The 25,196-nt window shown below is 35.8% G+C and overlaps 1 protein-coding gene across 1 annotated transcript; it reads right to left on the minus strand.

The window, feature by feature from the left end:
• Window positions 1–6,353: 6,353 nt before the first annotated feature.
• On the minus strand, window positions 6,354–25,192 carry LOC122034713. The gene is made up of 11 exons (XM_042594049.1): window positions 24,794–25,192; window positions 24,507–24,713; window positions 22,905–24,420; window positions 19,684–21,120; window positions 19,153–19,502; window positions 11,987–13,743; window positions 11,373–11,796; window positions 7,637–7,799; window positions 7,141–7,244; window positions 6,907–6,998; window positions 6,354–6,823 (listed from the first exon to the last, which is right to left on the minus strand). The coding sequence occupies exons 2-11, from the start codon at window positions 24,695–24,697 to the stop codon at window positions 6,747–6,749; spliced, it is 6,111 nt and encodes a 2,036-aa protein (XP_042449983.1). The 5' UTR covers window positions 24,698–24,713; window positions 24,794–25,192; the 3' UTR covers window positions 6,354–6,746.
• Window positions 25,193–25,196: the final 4 nt, after the last annotated feature.

The following is a 25,196-nucleotide window of genomic DNA, read 5'->3' on the forward strand; positions in this document are numbered from 1 at the left end:
AAAACTGGTGAGCTAAATATAAATATTCACTAGCAACTCTTCCAAGAACTCCGGAGGGACATCAATCGTCGATGCTTACTACATCTCAAAGACTTGAGGTAAGTACTTTAGAAGAGTTGTTTCTACCCTTGAATTACAAACTAGATATGCGGAGATATCAAAGGACACAATCCAGGACTATGGTCAGACGCAACCAACAAGGATGAACGAAAGTCTCAAGAGCGATCAAAGCGTGCATGGTAAGAAACTTTAAAAGTTTTTAGATCTAATAAATTAAAATCTGCAGTAAAAAAAGGTAGTCAGAAAAAGGTGAAGTGTCGAAGGAGGGACACCTAGAACGAACTCAAGAAGGTCAAAATAAAGACACCAAGAAACACAACCTAAAAGCAACTTGGGATGACACTTTCATCCGAATCGATCAAGCTCAAGAATGCTTGGGATAACGATGGCGAAGTTCACGAAGAAGCTCATCATAACCTAGTATTGATGGGCGACTCTCGGATGAAGGCAAGCGTGACGGGAGGGCTTCAAGAGTAAGATATGGTAAGTGGTATGTCTCCCCCCTGATCAACTTTATTCCTTCAATGACTAAATCCATGTATAAATTAGAAATGAAAATATCAAATTAAAAATGAAATTACGAAAAAAGAATTTTAGCAAAATCATGTCTTATAGAGGATTTTGATAAATTGAAAATTGAAAATGAAAAACTAAAAGAAGAAATAGAAAGATTGAAAAAATATAAAAGTTCAAATATGTCTACTTTTAGAAATTATAGAGGTTTAAATTGGTATTATAGATTTCATCAAAGTCAAATTAGAAATATATCAAAAATCTATGTACCTAGGAAACACTTGGTTAACCCTGTAGGTAGGAACCTCTACTGAGTTCCAAAAACCTGTTTAATTTAAAATTAGACTTAGCATAGGAAATTAGCGACTAATTTCATTATGAGGTTTGTGGAGGAGTTGTTGTTCAATAACAACTAGCTCTCGCCACCGCGACACAAGCCAAGTATCGAAATGAAAAGTTTAATTGACTAACTAAAAAAGCATTAATTTAATTTACCTAATGCTTTAAAAGAGTTATTCAATTTGTGTTAGAAAATATTTAAAATTAATTTATAATTAAAAAATAATTTTTTTTTAATTGACTTAGAAAATTTCTGAAAATTATTGACTTAGATATTTTTTAATTAACTTAGAAATTTTTCTATGAATATTGTCTTATACATTTTTCCTTTGAAAATTACCTTAGAAATCTTTTATGAAAAATAACTTAAAAATTTTTCTGAATATTGACTTAGAATTTTTTTTTTATTAAACTAGATATTCTCTTTTGAAACATTGCCTTACAAATTAATATTAATTGCCTTAGAAATTTTTTTTATGAAAATTCACTTAAAATTTTGTTTACCTTAGACTTGTTTAAAGAACCCCTATTTTTAATGTGATCAAAGGGGGAAAAGAATGTTAAGTCTAGGGGGAGGTATATAAATTTTTTTTATGAAATATCTTTGGACTTGCAAATTATTATTATATATCTGTTTTTAAGCCTTAACGGGTTGCTCACATCAAAGGAGATTGTTGGAATCCGGGTGTTTGATGTGATCGAATGCTAATAGTTAAGCTTGTGTAAGTGTGTTTGACCCTTGTGTGGAAGCGAGGACTGTGGAAGAAGCTACGAGAAGACGACGGCGGAGAGGAGCCGGCGCCAGGTGCGACAGTCCGAGGGACAGAGTACACATGCAGGACGCGTGTAGCGAAGGTAGCGTGGGAGCAAGGAAGGAAGGTTGCTCGAGGAGAGTAACATGGGTTCGGTGCCCTCCTAGGGCCAAGATCACCCAAGCAAATGGGCGAAGGAATGACAGACATGGAATCGACGGATGCGAGCTGAAGCAGAGTCGAAAAGTCAACTTATGTTGACCTGTTGGAACTAGGCGGAACCCGCGCGGTGGTGCGGAACCCTCTGCGCCCGAATCAAGATCAGTTTGACTGATCCGACCGATGTGAGGATAAAATTTATCAGTGGACCTCAAGCCTTCAAGACTATAAATATCGAAGCAAAAATTAAGAACAACTACTTGTAATCCAGGCTTTCATTTGTGTTTCTACGCCAGCTCAAGAGGCTACACTCTGAGGAGAATCAATTAGTCGTCTTCTTTTTTGAATTAGCAATCCTCGATGCAAAACCAAGTAATTCCTCTCCGTGTCTATTTTGCTTTTAATTAGTCTCTGCCTTTTTTAATTACAAGTTCTTTTAAGTTAGTTGAATATCCGAGAAGGGTTTTTGGTTTTATTTTGTAGGGCAATTCACCCCTCCCCTCTTGCCAGCCTCCAAAGGGACCTACAATATTACGTGGTTCCATTGCAAAGGAGGAAAAAGTTGTATTAAGATGTTTACATGTAGGGGTCACAAGGATGATGCATTATATTTTCTTCGTATACATGGTTTTGATGCCACCTCATGTGGCTTGTTGTTGTGGCATATGCATACAGGCATTGGAGCTTAGCAATTAATGGGAAGTAATACATGACTTTTAAGGAATATTTTTCTTCTTCTTCCCAAACATGCGACTACTCTATTTATAATGAGGGTGATTACACATTCCATATTTCATCAGTTCGCTATCTTCATTCCAAAAGATCATGTAGTTATTGATACAATAATGTAGTGGCAGATCCAAGAATTCAAATATGGAGGGGCAGATCACGATAAACAAGGGGTGGTATCCTCTATCTCCATCGGTGGAACCCCATAATACTAGGGTTCTACCGCCGGCAAGGGGGGCGACCGCCGATGCCGCCCCCCCCCCCCCTGGATCCACCCCTACAATAATGAATCTTGTCAGTTATCAAACCCAACTCTCTAATCAATCTCTTTGTATTGTAGTTATCAGTGGGGAGCAACTATAACATCAATTGACACATGTCATTGTAACATCATTCAAAGAAATGATGTTCTACCTTCATGTTCAATAATCTTGGAGTAGTTGATAGTTAAGAATGACTAGAATGAATGCTTCCCACAATTCTCTTTCACTAGCCTTTAACATGTCATACATTTTCTGAACTTCAAGCGTAAGTGTTTCCTCTATATTTGATTGATCATATGCATTCATTGCGTCATAAACTATTGATTGCATTGCATTCACAGGCCTTGATGATTCCTCTAGAGCAATCGGGCAGGATCACGAAGCAGTAGAATGTGTTTTCACTATATCCTCATCACGAAAAGCTTTATTTCTACATCTGCACTGATTATATGGATACTTTAACTCGGCACCATTTAAGCATTCTGGATGAGACTTAGCGAAGTTCACAAACTCTTTAACCCTAGTAAAAAATTCTTAGCTGATAAATCCATTGTCTAACCTATTGTACATCCAAGCCTTATTCATATACATTGCATCCTAATGAGAATAAAATTTTCAATATGGTTAATCATGTCAAACTAAGCATGCTTATATTTAAATTATTTAAGTCTCATGAAACTAAGCATGCTTTTCTAAGGTAAATGTAAGAAACCTTAGTATCTTGTAAGATGTTCTCCTATGATTGGATTAGAAGAATGAGCTCTTTTTTAGGTCTCATGAAACTAATTACAATTGAATAGGAATCATTGTATCTCTAACTTAGTCTAATTATCAAACATCACAATTAGCATATATAATAATGGAAAACTATAATTGGGCAACCAAAATTATATTATATATATATATATATATAAAATACTAGCGCATCAGTATTGTTCTAAAAATCGAAACATACATGGAATATACACATAACATCAACAAAATAATATTGCAAGTAGTGGCAGATCTAGCAATTCAAGCATAGAGGGACGATTTTTACGCGAAATAAGAGGTGGTATCCTCTATCTCCACCGGTGAAATCCCATAATACTAGGGGTCCCCAAAATCCGCCCCTGATTGCAAGGCTGATCAGACTCACTAGCACACCGAGCTCGAAAGCACAACAGCCTCGGAAGCAAATTCAGCCTCACGAGAACAATGCGAGGCCGGATTCAGCCCCACAAGCATACACGACCTGAGAGCACCAAAGCCTTACCTTGCGACAAAGAGGAGCAGACAAATGACGCTCGAAGGAGTGCTTGTGGATGCTGGAGAGCATGAGCACAGTGACGCTGGAGAGGAGATGGACTCCGAAGAGGAGAAGGAGCTCGAGCACACTGACTCACGGATGTCAGAGAGCACGAATGACTCGGGAATGCTAAAGAGAATGCTGAGGAGGCTGGAGACTAGGCTGAGCTCGCTGGACACGAGGTTGAGCCCGCTAGATGCTGTCGTTGAGGACACGTGAAGGAATGCCGGAGAGGATGGGTCAGAGAGGAAGTTCACCGGAGATGTCGCGAATGATCGTCAAACAAGTTCACCGGAGGGTGAGAGAGAGGGGAGATCAATCGTGTGAATGCAAAATTGGACCAAAAATCTTATATTTTTTCGATTTTAGCGATGGAAGATTTACTTTGTCACTATTAGCGACAGCTAATATTTTATCCATCTCTTTAGTGACAAAATAAAATATTTTGTCACCAATTATCGACTACTTTTTAAAATTTTATTATATAATTAGTGACGGATTAAATACTCCGTCGCTAATAGCGATGGTGAATAAGTACTCCGTCGCTAATCCATGCTAAAACTATGGCTAATACATGGTTTTTTTACAGGGGATGTAAGACAAACAATTTTGTTAAGGAAGTGAGATGTTCTGAAATAGCAAAATGAGTTAGCATTTCAATTTGTATTTATTTTTTTTTTAAGTGAGGGATGAATTGTGATATATAATGTGCAAATTTTAAATTTAGATTATATATTTTAAATAAATAGTAGTGAAATTTTTTAATGTCTTTATAAATTAGTATAAAAGATATTTTATTAGTGTCACTAATGATTAATTAAGATGACATTTTAAATTGATTTTATAAATTATCATTAGTGATGATTTTTTTTTGTTATTGATATTTAAATTTATTTATAATAATAAGTTATACCCTCCGTGACGCATAAATCTTTGCTGGCATTTCAGACTTGTGTTATATCTTTAAATTGAGACATATTTGAAGTTGACATTAATATTTTATATCAGTATTATAAAATATTAAAAACGTAAGAAAAATTATCATAACTTTAATGATACGGTGGGTAAGATGAAATCTCAAAGTGGGTTCGACATCAAGAAAATTGATTGATGTGATGGTCAAAATTAAAGAGTTTATTTTTAGATCGTATTGATGTCATGTCAAAATAAATTCAATGTCATCACCGAGTGTTCTGACCGACAAAAGACCGATCGGACACGTTAGGCGTATCGCTTGGCCGGATCAAACTCTATACTTAAGTATAGCGGCCGAACACAAGATGAATCCTAGACATAAAGTCTGACCGAATATATTATCCGATCGAATGCCGAATCTCCAACATAAACTTGATCGACTCAAAGGTTGGTTGGACCTTAGGGGTTCAATTCTCTACTCATGGACATGACCCTCAACTTGTATTTACCCGGCCCCAGTGCCGATCGGACAGTCGGAGCCCAGCTCCCCACATGAACTTGACTCCCAGTCTACACCTGATTGGTCTAGAGCCGATCAGACTCTCTCTAGGAGACAGTATTGTCAGAGAATCATAACAGTCTGTTAGAAAATTTATCATTATTCTGATATATGCATGCAATGGAGTTTTCCTCGACCTATAAGAAAGCTATCGTACATACTCCACCATCCGACATACTTTGACACCAGACATTCTCTGCCGCCTCATTAATACAGAGGTTATAAGAGACGGTATAAAAAGGAAAACTCCTCTCTATTGGTTAGGTACGCGTATGAATGCATACGCATCCGCACACTCATGCATTTTTACACTATTGTTCTATTGTTCATCGTCTTTTCTATTTTGCTCGGTTACTGTTCTAACTTGAGTGTCGAAGGGCTACGCTAAGGACCCCTTCCATAATTCTCACTCTAACATTTTTGTGAGCTCTACTGTACCAGTCAATATACGAGCCACCTAGATTCCCCCTCTTAGTCAGCACGTCATCTCCACTACTTTAAGACACCATCATTTAATAAAGTATATTATAAAGATATTTATGTACAGTGAGGAGAGAAACGATCTGATCAAAGGCTGCGCAGTTGATGATGCAAATAATGAATGACACGAGGGGCATTTCAACATCTGTGTTTATTCTCTCTTTTTTTTTTTCAGATTTTTAGTCACCCAAACACTCCTAAAATTCTTAATCCATCCCTTGACTATTAATTGTGTTGTGCTCGACGGAATATTAACGTGATAAACTTTAACAGATTTCTAACCAGGTCAAAACCTATTCAAAGGACAACAAAGAATAATATATTCTCAATATGGTATCATAATTGTACAAATTTGTCTGTTTAATTGTGCAAATTCTGAAATATACAGATAACAAAAAAAAAAAGGCGTGTGCATCATAAAAGGGCAATTTTATAAATCCTAAGATATAAAAATCAGCTAGATAAATGGTTAGATACACAGTCCATGATGCAAAGTTAAAACCTCAATTGTTTCGAGATTTTTCTCTCGGTGTTGCCAGATAAATAAGGTTGCTGATTCTTTTGGAAAATTAGGTTGCTGCTCGGCAATCGGAATCATTTGGGAAGGATAGCCGTTCGGTAATACCTTCGAGCCCACTGTTGATGTTGGTGTGGCGATCATTCCTCCGGCGAGGCCTATTAGTTATGGATTAGGCTTTTCCTTCAAATCGAAAATTCAATCGGTAGTCGCGTACCAGTTCTGAGAGAGTGCTTCTGCAAGAACTCTCTGCAGGTTGAGTAACAACATAATTAAGTGGCCGGTCAAAGAATCTCACTTGAAGATAATACTACCAAGTATGAACTACTAACCATTAAGTAGAGTGTGAAGTTGTTGTATATCATCTGATGTGCATATATCGATTAGAGAATATATTCCAGGTCTCAGTGCTTCATCTATCTCCCTGCAGAATGATGATAGCATGTTAATCCTTAGAAACGGCAAGTAGATTAACAGTGAATTAGCAGATCAAGTGTATATTTGCAAGACAAGCTCTTTCAATACAGTTATGAAAAAAGTATACTTTTAAAATTTGTTAAATTAACCTTTTGATGCCTGTTTGGAGGGGACCAAACCCACAATATACATTGACGTAACTGGAAAGGAAGTAAATTGAAGACTTCCCGACGACATTCTTTTGCTGTCTTATCTGCAAAATAAATATAGGTCATTGTAAAGTAGGTAACATGAACAACTGACAGAAACGAGCAGCGACGGAAATGGAGACAGAAAGGGAAGAGATTACTTTTCCCAATTCAGCAATGGACAATGCGAGGGAAAATGTTAAAATTTGGACGCTAGAGATTACTTTTCCTAATTGTTCATGGCTGAATTTGGAAATGTAAAAAGATATAATTACTATATAATTATTGTGAAATTTTTTGCAGGTCATATAATTGATGAAAAAATATACGATTTTAGAAACAATAATATAATTGAGGGGGCGTAATAACAACTATTTAGTCGTAGTATGCAATCCACGATATTAATTAAATAGTTCTAAAATAAATAAAAACACAAAAATGATGTGCATAACCAAACCTCTTCGTAGATCCTCCTCAGGGAGCTGGCACATTTGACTGCCTCACCCATGTCCCAAGTAAAACAACCTTTCCTGTATTGTGAATTTACATCAACAATCTCCAGACAGTTAAGCAAAGTAACTACTGAATCTTGGAGGAGGGCAATCGATCGTTCAACCTCACTGTAATATAAAAAGGAGAAAGAAAATAATTATCTTAGACTTATAGCAATCAACAGCATTTGGAAAAGGAAAAGTATGTCCAACATAAATTTAAAAAAAAATGATAGATTTATTAACTTCTACAGATATAGGTCACATGAAAGAGAAGTCGATAAATTAAAAAGTGAAAGCAAATAATGCACTTGAAGCACATTAAATAACATCTGATATTTCAAACATGTTAAAAGGTATACTCCAAGTTACATTCTTGCAGAAAAATTCATGGCAACTAACTTCTATTGTATCAGAAAAAAATAATAGTTCAACTGTTTTGTCCTAGTCAACACTTCAACTTCACCCCATATGGCAATCCTACCTCAGACTGGTTCAATACAAATAATCAGAATCGGCCTTCAATGAAAAAGTAACTAATGAACAAATGCAATATGCATAGCTGCCTCAGAGCTCACTTTTCCCAATAATAGTGTGATTTTGAAAAGGGTGAAATAATAGCTTTCCATAGGAAATGCATGAGCCAAGGGCGATGCTAGTTCCTATTTGCTGCACATTGGAATAATATATTGATATTCAGTCTTTTTGGGGGGGTTGTTTGTGTATTACCCTTATTTTGACACACAGTAAGCGAGCAAAATAAATCATGATTATATAACATTTTTTCATAAATCAGCATGAACTAGCACTTCCAGATTCTAACTTTCAGATAATCAATAAAAGTATTTCCACTCAGAATGACAACTACGAAAAGAATATCTTTTTCTTTCGCCCAATACAATTACTTGGTAGTTTATTTTGTCCTAATGATTTCAGAAAAAGTTTATTATCCTAAACTAGCTAAAACTTAAAAGGCTCATATTGTACAAACTGGAAAACTTGATATACCTAGAAGATGCCGGTAGATCTTCTTAACTAACCGCAGCATATGCCTAGAGGGCAGGGCTTAGTTTAGATTAACTAAAACAGGTGAAAATGCTATAAAGACCCAGTGTGGTTGCTATCCAACCACAAGAGTCATATTGTTCTGCATCAAGTCAATTTTTTGTTATTAATATTAGTTTGATCATCATTGATAACAAAAATCAGATAGCTTTTTTAGGATTTTTCTAACAAGAAAATATTTTGACTGAATGCCTTTTGTCTACTTGTCAATTTGATCAATCAACGCTTTCGAACCAACTAATCTTGGAGGTGATCAGCCCGGCGCCACAAAAGTTTTCCACCGGCCACCAGGATAATCAGGAAGTGCTCATGGAGACTCATCCAGATGACCAACATTCTTAGGTCCGCTTTTGGAGGAAAAAATCCCTGCAGTGCGCCGCAACTAAAACTCAAACCTTAGATCCCTTAGTTATCCATTGGAGGGCCTAACCATCGCATCATTGCCCCGGGGGCACCTATTTATTAATCAATCAACACAAGGTATAACAACATTGAAATAATATATAACATTTGCAATTTACATATATAAGATATAATGTGCTTGAATTGAATCCATGCACTATATTTGCCAAGGATGCACTGACTTGTATAATGCCAGGATGTAAAGCTCTATGAATCTTAAAGCTAATGTGCTAAAACATGGTTGTAATCATAATACAAGAATATTATCAATGATTTTAAAGTCATAAATTTGCCTTCACAAAACGTTGGGTATGTATGCACCATGTCATACAATGTCTTTAGTTGAAAGTTCAGTAAGCTTGATTTTACCCAGATATTACAGCTCCATTTTTGGATCTTAAAACATGGAAACAAAGTAACATAGTCATAGCCCCCACGGATTGGCGCAGTTGGTATTTGCATGAATGTTAGCTTCAATAAGTCTTGGCATCAATTCCCTGGGTACAAAATGCCTCATTGGTGTCTGCCTCCCCATGCAAAGGGCCACAAATGCCCCTCGTGATTTACCTACTTATATCTTGTCGTGGGGCCGGCGATACTAGGCCACTATGCTGGGCAAAATGCCCCTTGTAATTTAACTATTTGTATCTTGCCGTGAGGCCAACAATACTGAACCACTTGTAGGTGAGATATCACCCTTTTGCTCTAAAAGTAACATAGTCATGATTTTTTAACTTCTATTTAATATATTGTTGAAAGGTTTAAAATAGTCTAAGTCCTCAATTTTTTATAATTTATTATATTTCTTAGAAATAACGGGAGAATTATTAAAAGGTTATTTAGTATTTAAAAAAGTTATCAAAGTTTTTATTAGGATAACCTATGTCATTACTCATGAAGTATAAGTTTTATTATCAATCCATAAGAGCATCCACAATGGAACTAAATATTTTTGTCAAATTTTTGTGGTCCTCACGTCCACATCATCCATTAAATATCTCACTCCTTAAATATCCCAAATTTTACAAACAAATATCCCCTCAACCAAATATTTATGGGTCCCACCTACTAAATATCTCACTTAAAATATCTCAAATTCCACATGGGTCCCACTATTATTTTATTAATTTACATCTAATTTTATATTTAAATAATATTAATTATACTAATTTCATAAATTTTTTAATTAATATTTATTTACTAAATATTTTTTACTTAATATATTTACTTAATTAAAAAATACAACAACTATTGCAGCTTCTTTATTTATTTTTTTATAAAAAATCCACGGTGGAGAGAAATCACCCAAGAGATTTCTCAATATCCCCATCATCTATGCTCACAATGAGGGATGTTTGATTTAAGGGGATATTTGGAGAAATATCTCCTCCAAATATCTCTCATTGTGGATGCCCTAAAAAGGAGTCAAGATCCTGATGCCATATGCCAGATAAGTTTTTGAATTAATACAATTTTCCTTATAATATTCATGCAAATGATAAGTTTAACTTCATAAAAACTAAAATCTATCACCCAAACAATTATTCCTACACTTATAATTCCATGAATATCATGCAATATCATACATAGTCAAATTGTCTCATGCTTAAAGAAGAATTAAATTATTTTTCTAAAAATAATAATTGTTGTACATCTATCTGTGTTGGAAAAAATGTCCATAATTTATGGTAAAATAAACCCTTATGCATTTCTTAATTGTTCAGGTAACATTAAAAATTATTTTGACGGAGATAATATGATTGAACGAGTATGATTTGCTAAATTCGTCCTTAGTAGATCCGCTAAAAATTATTGGGTATATGTTTGAAACTTAGAGACCAGGAAGGAAAATAAATCATCACACATTGGCATGAAATGAAAAGACATTTGGTGAAAATTAAATGGTCACTACCGTGACACATACTAATAGTTCTTCCATGCATATCTATGCCTAGACGCCACATATTGAACGATTCATGCCATTGTAGTTGAGTCAAGGTCCCCCCTTTCTAGGGCTATCAAACTTCATAGTTTCATTGATCCAACCATCTATACATTAGAAAGTAGAGGAATGACTGTCTATTTGTCAGAAAGACATGTAAAATATGCAAACATAATAAATCTTCATGCAAGCTCATCCAAATCTAACGAACAGAAGAAGCAAAGAGTATAACATACTCCAACATGAGAAATAAATATTAAAAGGTTCTAAGAAAGAGAATATAGAATGCTTACTATGTCCGGTGCCTAAGGGTGGTGCATAAAAGCTTGCAGCATGAAGTATATAGATCAACAGAGAATTCACGGTCAACCATATAATCATGGGCATCATTACAAGATCCCGATACATCTGGAGAATCAGTAGAAAAGTTGCAGTCAAGAGAATCTCTGAGTTCACAGAAGTTCTTGAAAAGTACCATTGGTACATGCAAACATTGGCTAGCATGGCATTTATTCATATGGAGAGACTGCTTCCCAGCAATTGTTATAAGCACCTCTACACACATAAGAATAACTGAACCAGCATCTGCATTAACCTCGGTTTTATTAAGGAGCAACTTCTCCCCATAAAAGATTTTTGGATGATGAATGTGCACAATTATATTGAATAAACATACAACTAGACTTGAGATTCTTTCCTTGATCACAGGCTTTTGTTCTGCAGCACATATCAAAAAAAAGTTGAAAAAAAAAAGATATTAGTTTCTCACTGCCAAGTGCCAAATTAGACGATCAACACATATTTTTAATAATTAAAATACCACAATTTATATTGACTAAAAAAACTTGCATTTCGTTGTAATTATCTGATAAAAAAAACAGACATCACAAGAACCATCATCAAGTACCTGAAACATATTCAAGAACCAAGTCCAAACCATCTATGCCACCTGCAACGATGGGGGATACCTTGCTACCATCAACATTTACAGTTCTTACTTCATAGCCAGTATGATAAACTGGCTGCATTCCAATCATCGCCCTTTCTATTGCAAGCACAACCATCTCCAGATGCAACTTTGTTGGCCTTGAAATGAATTTTCTGAATGACAATCTAAGCAACCCTTTGAATTTATTGATTTCACATTCTCTGGCATAAAGAGACTGGCCTTCACAAACACTAATATGAGGTTCTCTCTGGAGCATCTTTGTATTTGATCCAGTATCATGAGATGAAAGGGTAGCTGACTTTCCTTGCACAGAAATGCATTTCCCAATAGCTCTCAAATGATCGTTTATAAAATGTATGTATACATCTTTTGACAAATGAGGATCGGTCAAATTGATGTAATCTCCAATAACTTCGAGATATTTCAATATACCATCTAACCAAACAAAACTCAACTGATTGGGCCTGCCAACCATTTCTGCTACTTCTTGCAGAATTACATGAGAAATTTCAAGTAGATCAGTCATGGAAGTTGATGGAAATTCCTGAAAACCACTTCGAGATTCCAGTTCAATACGAAACAAAAACATGCATCTTAGCTTAAGGATTGCTGCAGAAGAAAGAAATAACTGTCTAACGGCATATGCTAAATAAGATCTTTCACCTTTTAATAAACTTTGTATAAAAGAAACTCTCAGATGTTCCAGATTAGATAAATTAGTATCATAAATCGCTCTGAAAGCATTAATAACTCTCTTTTTGTGGATAGCATGTGAGCTTTTTCCCTTCCTAATCGCAAAATGATTAGCATTTTCATCACATGAAGGGTCTTTGTTGTATGTCTTCTCTACTTGCTTTTGCGAAATGACATGATTTTTGACAAAAAAATGCTCTTCATGAAAAGGAGCAGTTTCTGCAACTATATTTCTGCATGAACTTTTATCATGTGTATGAGTGAACAAAATACTAATGCAGGAGTGAACAAAATTCTCGAATACAACAAAATAATTTTCCAGTCTAGAGGGATGGGCGTACAACACTGGCTGTTGATTATCAGTGAAGAGGTCGCCATCCATGCTATTTGTAGCAGATGCCACGCCCCACAGAAAACCTTGAAGACAAGACATAAGACATGATAATCTGTTCCAGTTAAAAATATAAAGATCAGTTTCCTTCTCATGTATCATATCCTTGGTAATAGTTAAATCTCTTATCTGATCTGCCAAAATCTCAGCAAACATTTCCAAACCTTTAAAGGATTCACTGTTTCCAGAAGTTTCAGAGTACTGGTCAGATATATTATATATATCTTCTTTTGTAATAACATCTTGTGAAGCAAGTTGTTTGTCAAGCATCTCATTGTATACTTTATGTTGAAATGTAGAACTCATCAGTTTTTTGCTCACTGTCAAAAATATGTAGGCTGTGTGATCTATCAATGAAAAATACATAGCTTCTACCTGAACAGAATTCATCTCCCCAAAAAATGCATGTGGCAGTCCAACTAATTCATCAACTGATTTCAAAAACCATAAAATAGTTGAATGATTAAATACAGTAAACAAATATGAGGGATTTAGAGTCTCTTCATTTTCAACAGATGCAACAAGCAGGTGTTTTATGGCACGTCGGCATAATACAAACAATCTCAAAAGATAGGGAAGATGGTTGACAGAAGATTGAGTATGACAAGTCTTTAAGATTGACATCAGTACCCTGAACCAATAGATACAAAGATAAGTCAGTATTAAAAATTCTAAAGTCACATGTAACTTAACACCGACTATTTATGTGGAACAGATTGCAAAAGCAAGGAATAAGTTAACAAAAAAAATTTAAATAATGGATTTAAAAAGAAGAATAAGTTGTATCCACAACTAGTTGAGGTTTAAACGATAGGGCATTCTTCCATTAGTTCTGTGACCAAAAAGTCACAACTAGTTCTGTGGCATAATTTCATCCTTCTATTGTTCCCAAAACCTCTCCTAGCAACTCTGCCCCGTCTTTAGCTCTCACCTCACCTAATAAGTCATATTTCAGAATAGGTAAAGAAAATATAAAAACTTACCATTTCTGCAACAATACAGTGTTTTGTAGGATTTGGGCATGGTTATGAAACATAAAAAAATGTTAAGTCACTAGCCTATGTAGCATATTGTTAAACGGTTATAAATTATAATAAGAAATTCAGTGATTAACACCGCACTGAAATCCAAAACCATTTGGATAAAGCTGTTGATCATCAAAAGCCACAGGTCATAAGCAATAAGAAAAATACCGGTGTCACACCTAACAAAGGTGATGTTTTTTCTAGTTTTTTCTCTTGATCGTCCCCATATTGCATGTAAGTGTGTACCTGAATATAGAATTTGAATGTCTTATACTGTGTGGTAAACATATATTTACTCTTCTTATCTTCTAACTCTAAAAGAATAAGTACTGAACTAAATATCTAGACATGTTGTCTTTCATGCTGTTCATTGTGATCTTTAGTAGTGTTAAACTTGATTACCATGTGACCACATGTCAACTATCAAGCACCAAGATACACTAGTCTGCACAAGGATTGCTATGTTACTGGTACATGATTTTACAATCCTTGTGCAAGCTACCAGATATATTGGCATAAATTGATTAATCAACTAGAGTCAGAAGATACACTAGATAAATAAAAATCATATGTAAAAGCATCCAAATAAGAATTGTTCATAAAAGTATGATAAGAAGTTCTACTTGCACCTATCAATGTAGACACTTTCCAATGTATAGAAGATTTATGACAGCACCAGCAGTGTCCTAAAGTGTAGTGTGCTTCCTTAGATAAATGAATGACCACTTTTGATGTTACATGACTGGAAGAACAAGGCAACCTAAAACATTTCCTACCACGGCCATGCTCTTAACATAACCAGATAATCTTCATTCCGGGTGTTCTAAAGCACTACGACTTAAAAAATAAATTCTTTATGAACTATGTCCCACATATTGTTAGGACCAGTATATATATATATAAGCTTTTGTTTTACCAGTGTGACCCCGTCCGCCCCACACCCTCTTCACTCAAGGTACCTTCATTGCCGGAGGCTATTATGGACCCGGTTGTGGCATAGCTTTTTCATATATTGGCCACCTAGGCTGATGCCCTTCCTTGCTCGAGAAGTTCTCACAAAGGAGACCTTGCTAGATATATTTCCCCTCGGTTGCCTCTGTTGGTGAGTTTTCCTGTAGCTAACCCTTTATTTCTCATTTTCTTCTCTCTTCCATTTGAGGACTTGTTGCTAGTGTCTATTATGCTAGTCATTAGCAACTTTGGATATTAAGTTGAGTTTGGCAAAGAAGGATATTCCTCCACTGCACCCTTTTCTCAGTGGAGAGATCTGAATTGGTTCGTTGTTGGCTTTTCTCTCTTGTTTCGCTGCTGGTGAATCTTCCTCATTAAACTCCTGTTGTGGTTATAGGAGTATCTTCATGAGATATCATTGCTTGTTTGGGCTGATTGAGTATCATTTGGTTAAATAAGAGGGACTCTCAAGGTAAAATGATCTACCTTATACTTTTGGTACAACTATTCCATTTGTCATTGTTTCCATTATGTTTGGTTATGGATATTGTTGAGTTGTTACAATGTATTCAGAACCTTGCTTCTGAGCCTACCCATTCCCACTTTCATTAGGGGGGAACAAGCTAACAAATTTCTCATTTATCTTCTTGTATGTACCAATGGATTAGAACCCCTATGAACGAATGGATGCTTGTTTTTTGTTGATTTGATGCAAGTATATTAGTTTGGCATTTGGGTTAATTGAAATTAAGTTTTAGGCTTTGTTAATGTAAAGGCGATATATTGCTTGTATAGAAGGCTTAACCCTAGTGGCATGCTTTATGGATATGTTGTAGGAGGGTAGGGTTGGATGTATAGTTAAACTCTTGCTAAATTTCTGATAGTGAATTTTGCTATATAATGTCTTCCTTTGGTGTATCCTTGTAGGTCCACAAGTAGAAGGAGTTTGAGTTTTCTAGGCAAACTGAGGCAATACGAGCCCTCATTCAGGTCAGTGCTTTCCTGCTTGTTTCCATATAATATTCTTATGCATGATTAAAGTGATGGAATGTAATTACCAAGATTATTTGAATGTGCTATTTTCAAAAGAGGACAAAATTAAAACATCTTTCATTGAAACAATGGCTAAAGATAAATATATCATATTTATCAAAAAAAAAGTCAATGGCGTAAAAGGATCTATATAACCAACCCCACCTAATGGGATAAGACTTGGTTGTTGTTATTATATTTATCAAAAAAAGTGAATTTATTATTTCGTTAAACTTGTTTATGCCATACACTTTGTATCGATATATACACACAAGGGAGGATTTTGTTTTGAAAAACATTCTAACCTCTTGACTTTAGTATTTTTTTTACTTTGCTAGTTCTTTAATAATTATCCTAATTGTTTATTCTTTCATACTTGTTTACCTTTGATATTAGTGATAATTCAAATCTTAATTTCCAAGATTATTTGAATGTGCTATTTTCAAAAGAGGACAGAATTAAAACATCTTTCATTGAAACAATGGCTAAAGATAAATCTATCATATTTATCAAAAAAAGTGAATTTATTATTTCCTTAAACTTGTTTATGCAATACACTTTGTATCGATATATACAAGTGATGCACAAGGGAGAATTTTGTTTTGAAAAACATTCTAACCTCTTGACTTTAGTACTTTTTTTTTACTTTGCTAGTTCTTTAATAATTATTCTAATTGTTTATTCTTTCATGCTTGTTTACCTTTAATATTAGTGATAATTCAAATCTTGATAAGTAATGACAACCTAGTCTTTTTTAAAAAAAAAAATTGAACTATATTGAGAACTATAAAAAATTATAATATGTAACTATTTACACAAAACTAATAGAGCAATGGTGGATTGCAAATCATTCAGGTTTTCTATTTGAGATTTTTCTATTTGAAATGCATGTTTTCTACCTTGTGAATTGTGGGTCATTCATCCTTATATATATATAACATATTTCACACTGTGGATTATGAGATGTTAACATGCATTTTTTACTACATGAATTGTAGATTGTCCGTCCTCTATATGATATATATTGATGAAATAAAAAGAAAAACTTAAATGAAAAAACATGAGAAAAGAGTGAACCTGCCTAAGAGAAGAGAGACGGCTATGACTGATGATTAGTTGGTGTCAAAAAGTTATGAAAAATTGTATTTAACATTGTAAATATTTTATGTTTCCTTAATGAGATAGTGTATCATGCACATCTTTTTTATCTCACTTATTATTTGTGTGCTCACGCACACTACTTTTGACCTCTAAGGTCACAGAATTGAGGTGATCTTTCAAGGTTAGATTTTTTTCACTAGCTCATGTTTAGAGACACCTATGTCTATGTTGGAGATGTATTTTAGTGCCCTTTTATTTTCTTTTGTTGCATAAATTATTTTCTTTATGCATTTTCCTTTTAGTGTATTTTCCTTTTGTTAGGCATGTGTCTAGTTTTGTTTGTCAGCGTGAATCAGCTATTTGTGCAATTGTGCAGCACATTTCAATTTAATTAAATTCTGACATTTAATATTATGATAGTTTGAGTATATGTTTGGCGTTGTTATTCTAAGATTGCAGTTATGATGCAGTGATAGTATAGATGATAGTAAGGAATCTATCCCTTATATGCAATGTTCTAAATGGCAGCCGAGGCAGCCACCTAGGCGGGAGGTGGGCATCAACCGCTTTTGCCTGAGACGATACTTTAGGCAGTAAGTCACCTCACTCCCCCATTGTGACTAGAACTGTCACCGTCCCTGTCGTCGTTTCGCCACCGCAACGCGTCTAGAGGCATCACCTTGACTCGGCGACGAGTTTGGAGACGTCGTGCGAACCCAGAAGCATCGCCTGAGCTTGGCGACGGGCCCAGACGCATCAGACACGGGTTTTTTTAAGTTAGGGTTTAATTAAATAACTCTAGGTTATGATTTCAATAAATTTAACTAAAACCTAATAAAATCATTTAATTAATTTTATATATATAGATTAAATTTTTAATTTTTAATTAATATATTTTATTAAAAGTAAATATTATATAGAATAATGATTATTTATAATATTACGCATAAAAAATTAAAAAAAAAATCAACTGCTTAGGCACCGTCTAGGCAGCCAAGGTAGTAAGCAAACACTGATAGGGTCGTCAATTTGAATTGGGCCCGTTGGGTTGGCCTGCCCCGTCAAACAATTTAAGCGGGTTAAATTAAAATTTTATCAACCTATTAAAAGACGGGTCGAGGCAAGCCGATCCGCCTAGGCCCGCGATCCACACAGGTTGGTCTGCGACGGGCTTGGGTTGGCTCGCGGGTTGAGAAAAAATAAATTTTTCTCCCAAAATTAAAACTAAAATGGAAAATCAATGGACTCGTGGATTTGACTCGCTTATTCTGTAACCCAAAATTAAAAATTTTAATCTTTTTTATATATTTTTTTATTTTTTGGTGGGCTCTTGGATTAGCCCGCCGCGCCAACAACTCACCTTAAGTTGGGTTGGGTTGGGAATATCCCAACCTGCCCAGATGACGGGTCAGCCCGCCCCGCCAAATGGTCGGCCCACCATGGGCCAACCTGCCTCGCTACAACTCTTGTCATTGACCGCCCCGCCGCCGTCTACCGTTATTTACAACACTGTTTATATAATGAAGTGTTTCGGGTTCTAGCGTTGTATTACCTAATGGCTAGTTCTTAGTAGATGTATCAACTAACTATAGATAGCGCTCCACCACAAGGCACAAAAAGATTCACAATCATATAGGAAGCAACTTCAATGTACTTTCAAAATCTCTATGAACAAATAATAGTTAAAAATACTATGCATTAATGGAATAAGAGAGTATAGCATATAAGGAGAAAACAAATTTCAGAATTTTCCTACCTTTCAATGTTCAGTATGTATGTTGCACAATCATATAGGAAGCAACCTCAATGGACTTTCAAAATCTCTATAAACAATAATATTTTAAAAAAAAACACTAGTATGAAATACCATGCATTAATGGAATAAGAGAGTATAGCATATAAGGAGAAAACAAATTTCAGAGTTTTCCTACCTTTCAATGTTCAGTATGTATGTTGCATAGTCAGTGAAAGCAGTAGTCGTAACATGAATTGCAGGCATTTTACACAAGAGATGCAGCAAATCTTCACAACCTTTGAGTTGGATTTGAGATGAAGTACATGATTCTCGCCTACATATGTCAGAACAAATGCAATTTGGTACTGACAGGGAAGAACTACCACTAATATCAGCTACCGCCCCTTGAACTAATGTGTTAAGGATCTCTGACCATTCTGATAAAGAATACAAATGTTTACAGCTTGCACTATAATTATTTGCTAAATCTGTGAAAGATCGCTTTAGAGCACGGCAGATCCTTGAAGTTAAGTACTTGAATAAAGCCTACAATGTAAGAAAAGCGTAAGATCTCGAGAAGCATCTAAGATTAACTCAGTTAATCAGGACAAAGACATTGTTATTAGAAGGGGAGAAAGAAAGGGTAACTTAATATTTGCAAAGTTTAGAAAAAGAAAAGGCTGGATCATGAAAAACTAGACTGGATGTAATATAGAGCATTACTTACTGGTTGCTCATAGAGAATGCTGTCACTGATTAGTTCCAATGCCACTTTGTGCATATTAACGTTCCAGAATAAAGATCCACCAATGCTCGATTCCTCCAAAACACTTCGGCAAGGCAAGGAGTATAGTAGCAAATGAGACAAAAACACCTTGAGATCCTTGTTAGAGGCATGAGTGCACCAAGCATCTATATTCTGACACATAAGTAACCAAAGTTGACCAGGTAACAAATTCCCATAGAATGAGCAAACATCATTGCCCAAATTGTTTCCATCTGAAAGTGATATTGTCGTCTCAGAAGAATTGAATCTTTGGTTGCATATGCACTTACCATGTGAAGCCATATATTGTAGATTACCAGTCAAGAAGTTAGTCAACTCAGTTGCCTCACTCCTGGAAATAGCAATGAGTCTGTTCAATCGTTTGCTTGATTTATGGATACCAGAATTTTCAAGCAGAATTTTGCTTCCATGTGAGCCTTCTTTTTGCAAAAACGTGTACACTTTAAGCATTCTATTCAAGTCGTTAACCCTCTGTAATACCATGACAGTAACTGCACAATAAAGATGTGTGTATGCTGGAGAGCTACTTGACAAGAATGGTTCAGAAAGAAATTGGATCAAATTCACAAGGGAAATGGAGGGATTAACTATCCATGAGAAATAACCATTATCTAGGAATTTCAACTTATTTCTCCATTCCAATCCATGAGATACATAAAATAAGTTCCCCATTGTATCTGATGCCTTTCTTGCTGAAGTAGGTGGCATAAAGCTAATTGATTGTCGGTATAAACTTCTACAGGATGTATAAACTCGAAAGATAAACACAAAAAACCAGGACATGGAAATTGGAAACATCTGTTGTCCATTTTGAGATTGAATCAAATCATTATTCAATAAATTCTGGCCTGTGATACAGTAGATAAACTCATTGATACCATCTGATGGATTTTGAACCAAATAACTGAAGCTAGGCCTTATCCCTTTCAACAGACTCTCAACAGAATTTCCTACAATGAGACTATTTGTTACAGTAACTGTTAATGAATCCAGTATAATTATGTATATTTCTGTCAGAATTCTCCCTAAGATTTCTACCTTAAGATCTGATTCCAATATTTTTCTGTTTGAGGTAGTTGTTTCTCCCACATAAGTATTGTCATGTTGACCATTTTTTATCCATTCTAGTGAGTCAGTGATATCAATATTTAGCTCCTGTATGCATCCATTTGCTTGCCTTTCTGGTATTGACTTGATAGAATTAGACATAGCAAGTTGAAAGGTTTCTGAACTTAACAAGGTTGAAATTGATTTTAAACACATTCCAGAGTGCAGAGATGATGAGGCAACAAATACAGAATTTCTGGTTGAAACAGCACTATTGCCTACTGGGAATAGTCTTATAGCTTTACACAGTGCAAAAATGGGACCATTAACCTACAGAAAGATAAAAATCACTATCAAGTCCTGTGGCACAAAAACTAGGAGGCACATTTTCTGAAAGAAAAAGAAGAGAAGAAGTTGTGTAATGAATGGGCAAGACAAAAATAACTCCTTCAACCTTTATTTAAATACTCAATTTCAATAATCACCTTATAGATAAAAAAAAATAGTATGCATATATACTAATAAACATTATGGTTATCAATGTCTCAAAATTATCAAAGGACTATTACTGATAAGTTGATAGATAGAGCAATTAAAAGTTAAAGGCTATTGCAAATTCTTGTTAGCTGGAAAACCCTCCACTCCATTATCTTAAACAACAACAACAACCAAGTCTTATCCTACCAGATGGGGTCGGCTATATGAATCATTTTATATCATTGGGCTCCATTATCTTAAAAGAATAAAACTTATCAACAAAAAATGTTTATAAAGAAAAGATGGATTTAACAAAACACTGGAAATTTATCAAGAAAAATTATCTAAAATATTTGAAAAATGCTAGTATTTCATGTAACAAAGATCAAGGAAGTTATTAAGAAACTACAAAATTATCTAGAAGAAACAAAAAAAAATCTGGTACTAGGCTCCTGAAATATTTAATTACAATGCAAAGGATATGACTAATTGTACTTGACCAATCTACATATTCATGGGATAGGCCACCATTTTGCATGAAACATAATATTTTGGACATACTAAATCCACATATGCCCGTGAAACCACCCTGCATGATTACTCACATATAATATAAATCCATAATGTTCCATCTTATCATATTTTGAAACGAAATAACCATTATTTAGTAGGACAACCAAGAAACAATTGATTAAATAATGCCTCCAAATTGCATGGTATATCATGTAAAGTACCTTTTTTTGAAGTGTGCGAAGGGGCAAAATAGGTTGGAGTACTCAGAACTTCAGTAACTTAGTGTTACTAGGGAACATTACCAAAACCAAATTGAACAATAGAAGAAGAAAAAAAGAACAAAACAGAAAGATGGAGGCATGAAAATTTTGACAAATCTGAGTCTAATATTTCAAACATAATCAGGAGTGTCACGTATCCTGGAAGGTGACCAAAGAATCTGCAGAGAGAAAGGAAAAAAGGGAGAAGAGAGGTATCAAGAGTAGGACTATCACTCTCATCCATAACTAAAAAGGAATCTACTCTACATCAAAGAAACCAAGTGACCATATTGTTTTGTAGAATGGGAGTCGATCTAAGTCACTGTAACATTTATATTCAGAAAAAGGACTGCTTATAGCCTTGACCAGCAGCCAACTATAGCATCTAGGATCCACTAGCAAAGCTGTAAATGTTTTTGGATTATAACATTCAACCACTCAAATCAGAGATAATAAGGCATCATGTACAGGGAAGGTAACTATGTTAAACAAATCTTAGGTCACTGTGGGGAAACAAGCCAGCTACTCTAAACCATTTTCAAAATTTATCAGTCAGGGCATAATATAAAAAAAAAAAAAACTACTGAAACAATGTTACTTTTATACTCAAGGGAAACTGACCTCATAAACTAATTTAGGGTTAGTTAATCGTCACAATGATATTTGTCGAGATTCCGACTAGTCAGAAATAAGTCTACATTAACAATTTGCATATAATAGGTAGGCAAAAATGACACACTGAAAGAATGATGACAGAATTATTAGTAATTATAAAAAATTTTGTTGCTGTATGGCACAATTTATTTTTCTACAGTGGTTTCAAAACTCATAATGGTGAATGATGGCCCACAAGATCTCACTAACCTGGCGAAGCTCACTGTATATGTTAATTAGCTGGCAAGCGAGTTTCAAAATCTCAGAAACCAACAAAGCACAAGGCTTTATATCAGATAAAGGCATTTGAACAGCCAAGTATGATAACATCATTAACCATAGTTCTACAAGCTCATCCCCAACAGCCTTATACTCAATTTCCAAAAAAGATCCAACTGCAATAAATATCTCCTTTGCTATCAAAGGCAAAACTTTCTTAATTCTTACATTGCCCAAGTGTAAAATTGACAACCAAAAAGAATAAAAGTTCCTAGAAATAGAAATGATTATGTCACAGATCTCTTTCAAAAATTTGAAATGAGACTCTTCAGAAGTATCCTCTGTAGGTGCATATATTTTCTCATCAATAAAATTGGAAAAGATTTCATTTACAGACTTCAGCATGCAGTGCCCTTCTACCAACTTGAGTTCTAGGAGATCTTCATTCCATGAGAAGTCAAACTCCAGACACCTTCTGCACTCAAACACCAGAGGTTTTAAAAACTGTGTAAATACTGCAAAGAGTGGTTTGCTAGTCCCTTCACCTTCTTCAGGATGCTTCCCTGAAGCAACATCAACTTTGGATGCTAAAGTACCAACATTTTGATTTTTAGCTTTGTTGATAAACAAACAAAGCAGGTATCCAAAGCCACCAAGTGGCACTGCCTTCTTCTCTGTAATCATCATATCCAATCTTTGAAAGAAGTGTCTATGATAACTCTCATTAATGCCTTTCAGGCATCTTCCCTCCTGCTCAACAGTTGAATTCCTGAAGCTTAAAAACCCACCAATATGTGCTGGATGAAACAACCCATTTGACAATACTTCTTTGACCATGTCCAACAGGCTACCCACTCTTTTATGTTTCCCTTCATTCACTCGTAACTTCAATAGAACAAAAAGTTCAAGCAATGGCTCGAGCAACCTATCCATAAAGGGTCGAAAGACATTTCTAGGGTTTGTGTGAAATCTGAGGAAGCCAGAAAAGTTCTCTAGGAGAAGAATCGCAAGGCTAAGAAAGATTTCTGCATCGGTCGACTTGAGATCATCATTTGTCAATACCTTGAGAACAAGATTAACAACCTCCTTGGCACATGAAACCCAGAGTTCAACGCCAGCATTGTAGAAAGTCCTTGAATTGGATAAATGAAGAAAAGAGAGGCACTCAAACAACTGTTTAAATAACATAGGGCAGTCTCCCACGTACAATGAACAATCACCCGCAATGAGCAACGCATGCTGCAATACATGGGTAATGGCTCGAAGAAGATTTGGCGAAACACCAGAAGATGATTTTTGCAAGCTAACTTTGAGAACGGCCCAGCATCTATAGTCCAAACTAGGATCGCAAATCTCTGAGTTTCTTGTAGCAGTCTCTGAAGAGATTAAATGGGGCTGAATCCAGTCAATGAGAATAGAAAACAATCTGGGAAGTCGAACAACATCAGGTCTTCGATCATTGCCGTCATCAATCGTTGTCAGGTAGTTAAAAGCAAGCTCGATCTTGCTGCATCAGAATCCTAAAGTGGATTCAAGCAACCCAATAGATAAATTTGGAAGCTAAAAATACAAGTTTTAGGTTGAAAATACGACCTTCCGAAGGAAGCATCTTTGCTCTGGAGAGAGAGGATGAGATCAAGATTCGCCCACGCTCCATGTGGAATGGTTCTTCTCTTCTTTGTGTGCTCGATACTCTTTTCTACCTCTTCTGCTTCGGATGCTAAATACCGTTTCCGGTGGCCAACCGCGGGGTTTTCTGGAGGTACTGAGGCAGTGTTTGTCATGGCAGAGCTTTAAGTCCTGCTTACGAAGGGGAAATCAGCAAGGAAGGAAGGAAGGAAGAGCTCCGATTCCGACGAACTCTTATTGTTGCGAGGAACCTGGAATTATTCGATATTGGCCCACAAGCGGACAGGTCGCAGGAGGGAGCTACCGGCGAGTGTTCCGAAGCGGCTGGCGAATGTTCTGAGCGGCCAGCAAAGTAAAAGGCACAGACGAAGTAGATTGTCGTGATCGCTGGCGCCCCTTGCAGTCGTGGCCGCGGTGGCAACTGCGGACACGGTCGCAGTAGCGGGTGGATAGCCGGACGCGTCGCTGGCACTACGTGGGGACGATGGAGGCCCGAAGAGGCGGCTAGCGGCGACGAGGACTTGGGGCGACGGCGTCCTAATGGGCGTCTACGACGGCGGGTGAGCGAGCAGCGAGCGGCCTCCTCTCCCCGCTTTCGTCTCCTATCCCTCCTCCTCACCTGAGGATATCGATTTGAACGGTTAGGATGATGCT

The sequence above is a fragment of the Zingiber officinale genome, chromosome 11B (assembly GCF_018446385.1).
Source record: "Zingiber officinale cultivar Zhangliang chromosome 11B, Zo_v1.1, whole genome shotgun sequence".
NCBI classification, from domain to species: domain Eukaryota; kingdom Viridiplantae; phylum Streptophyta; class Magnoliopsida; order Zingiberales; family Zingiberaceae; genus Zingiber; species Zingiber officinale.

Excerpts from the sequence above, each read along its gene's own strand:
- LOC122034713 (XM_042594049.1), bottom strand. The coding sequence starts at position 24,697 with ATGACAAACACTGCCTCAGTACCTCCAGAAAACCCCGCGGTTGGCCAC. Across the intron at positions 19,503-19,683 it reads GCATTCTCTATGAGCAACCA|GCTTTATTCAAGTACTTAAC; the intron begins GTAAGTAATGCT and ends CTTACATTGTAG. Across the intron at positions 13,744-19,152 it reads TACATACTGAACATTGAAAG|GGTACTGATGTCAATCTTAA; the intron begins GTAGGAAAACTC and ends CTATTGGTTCAG.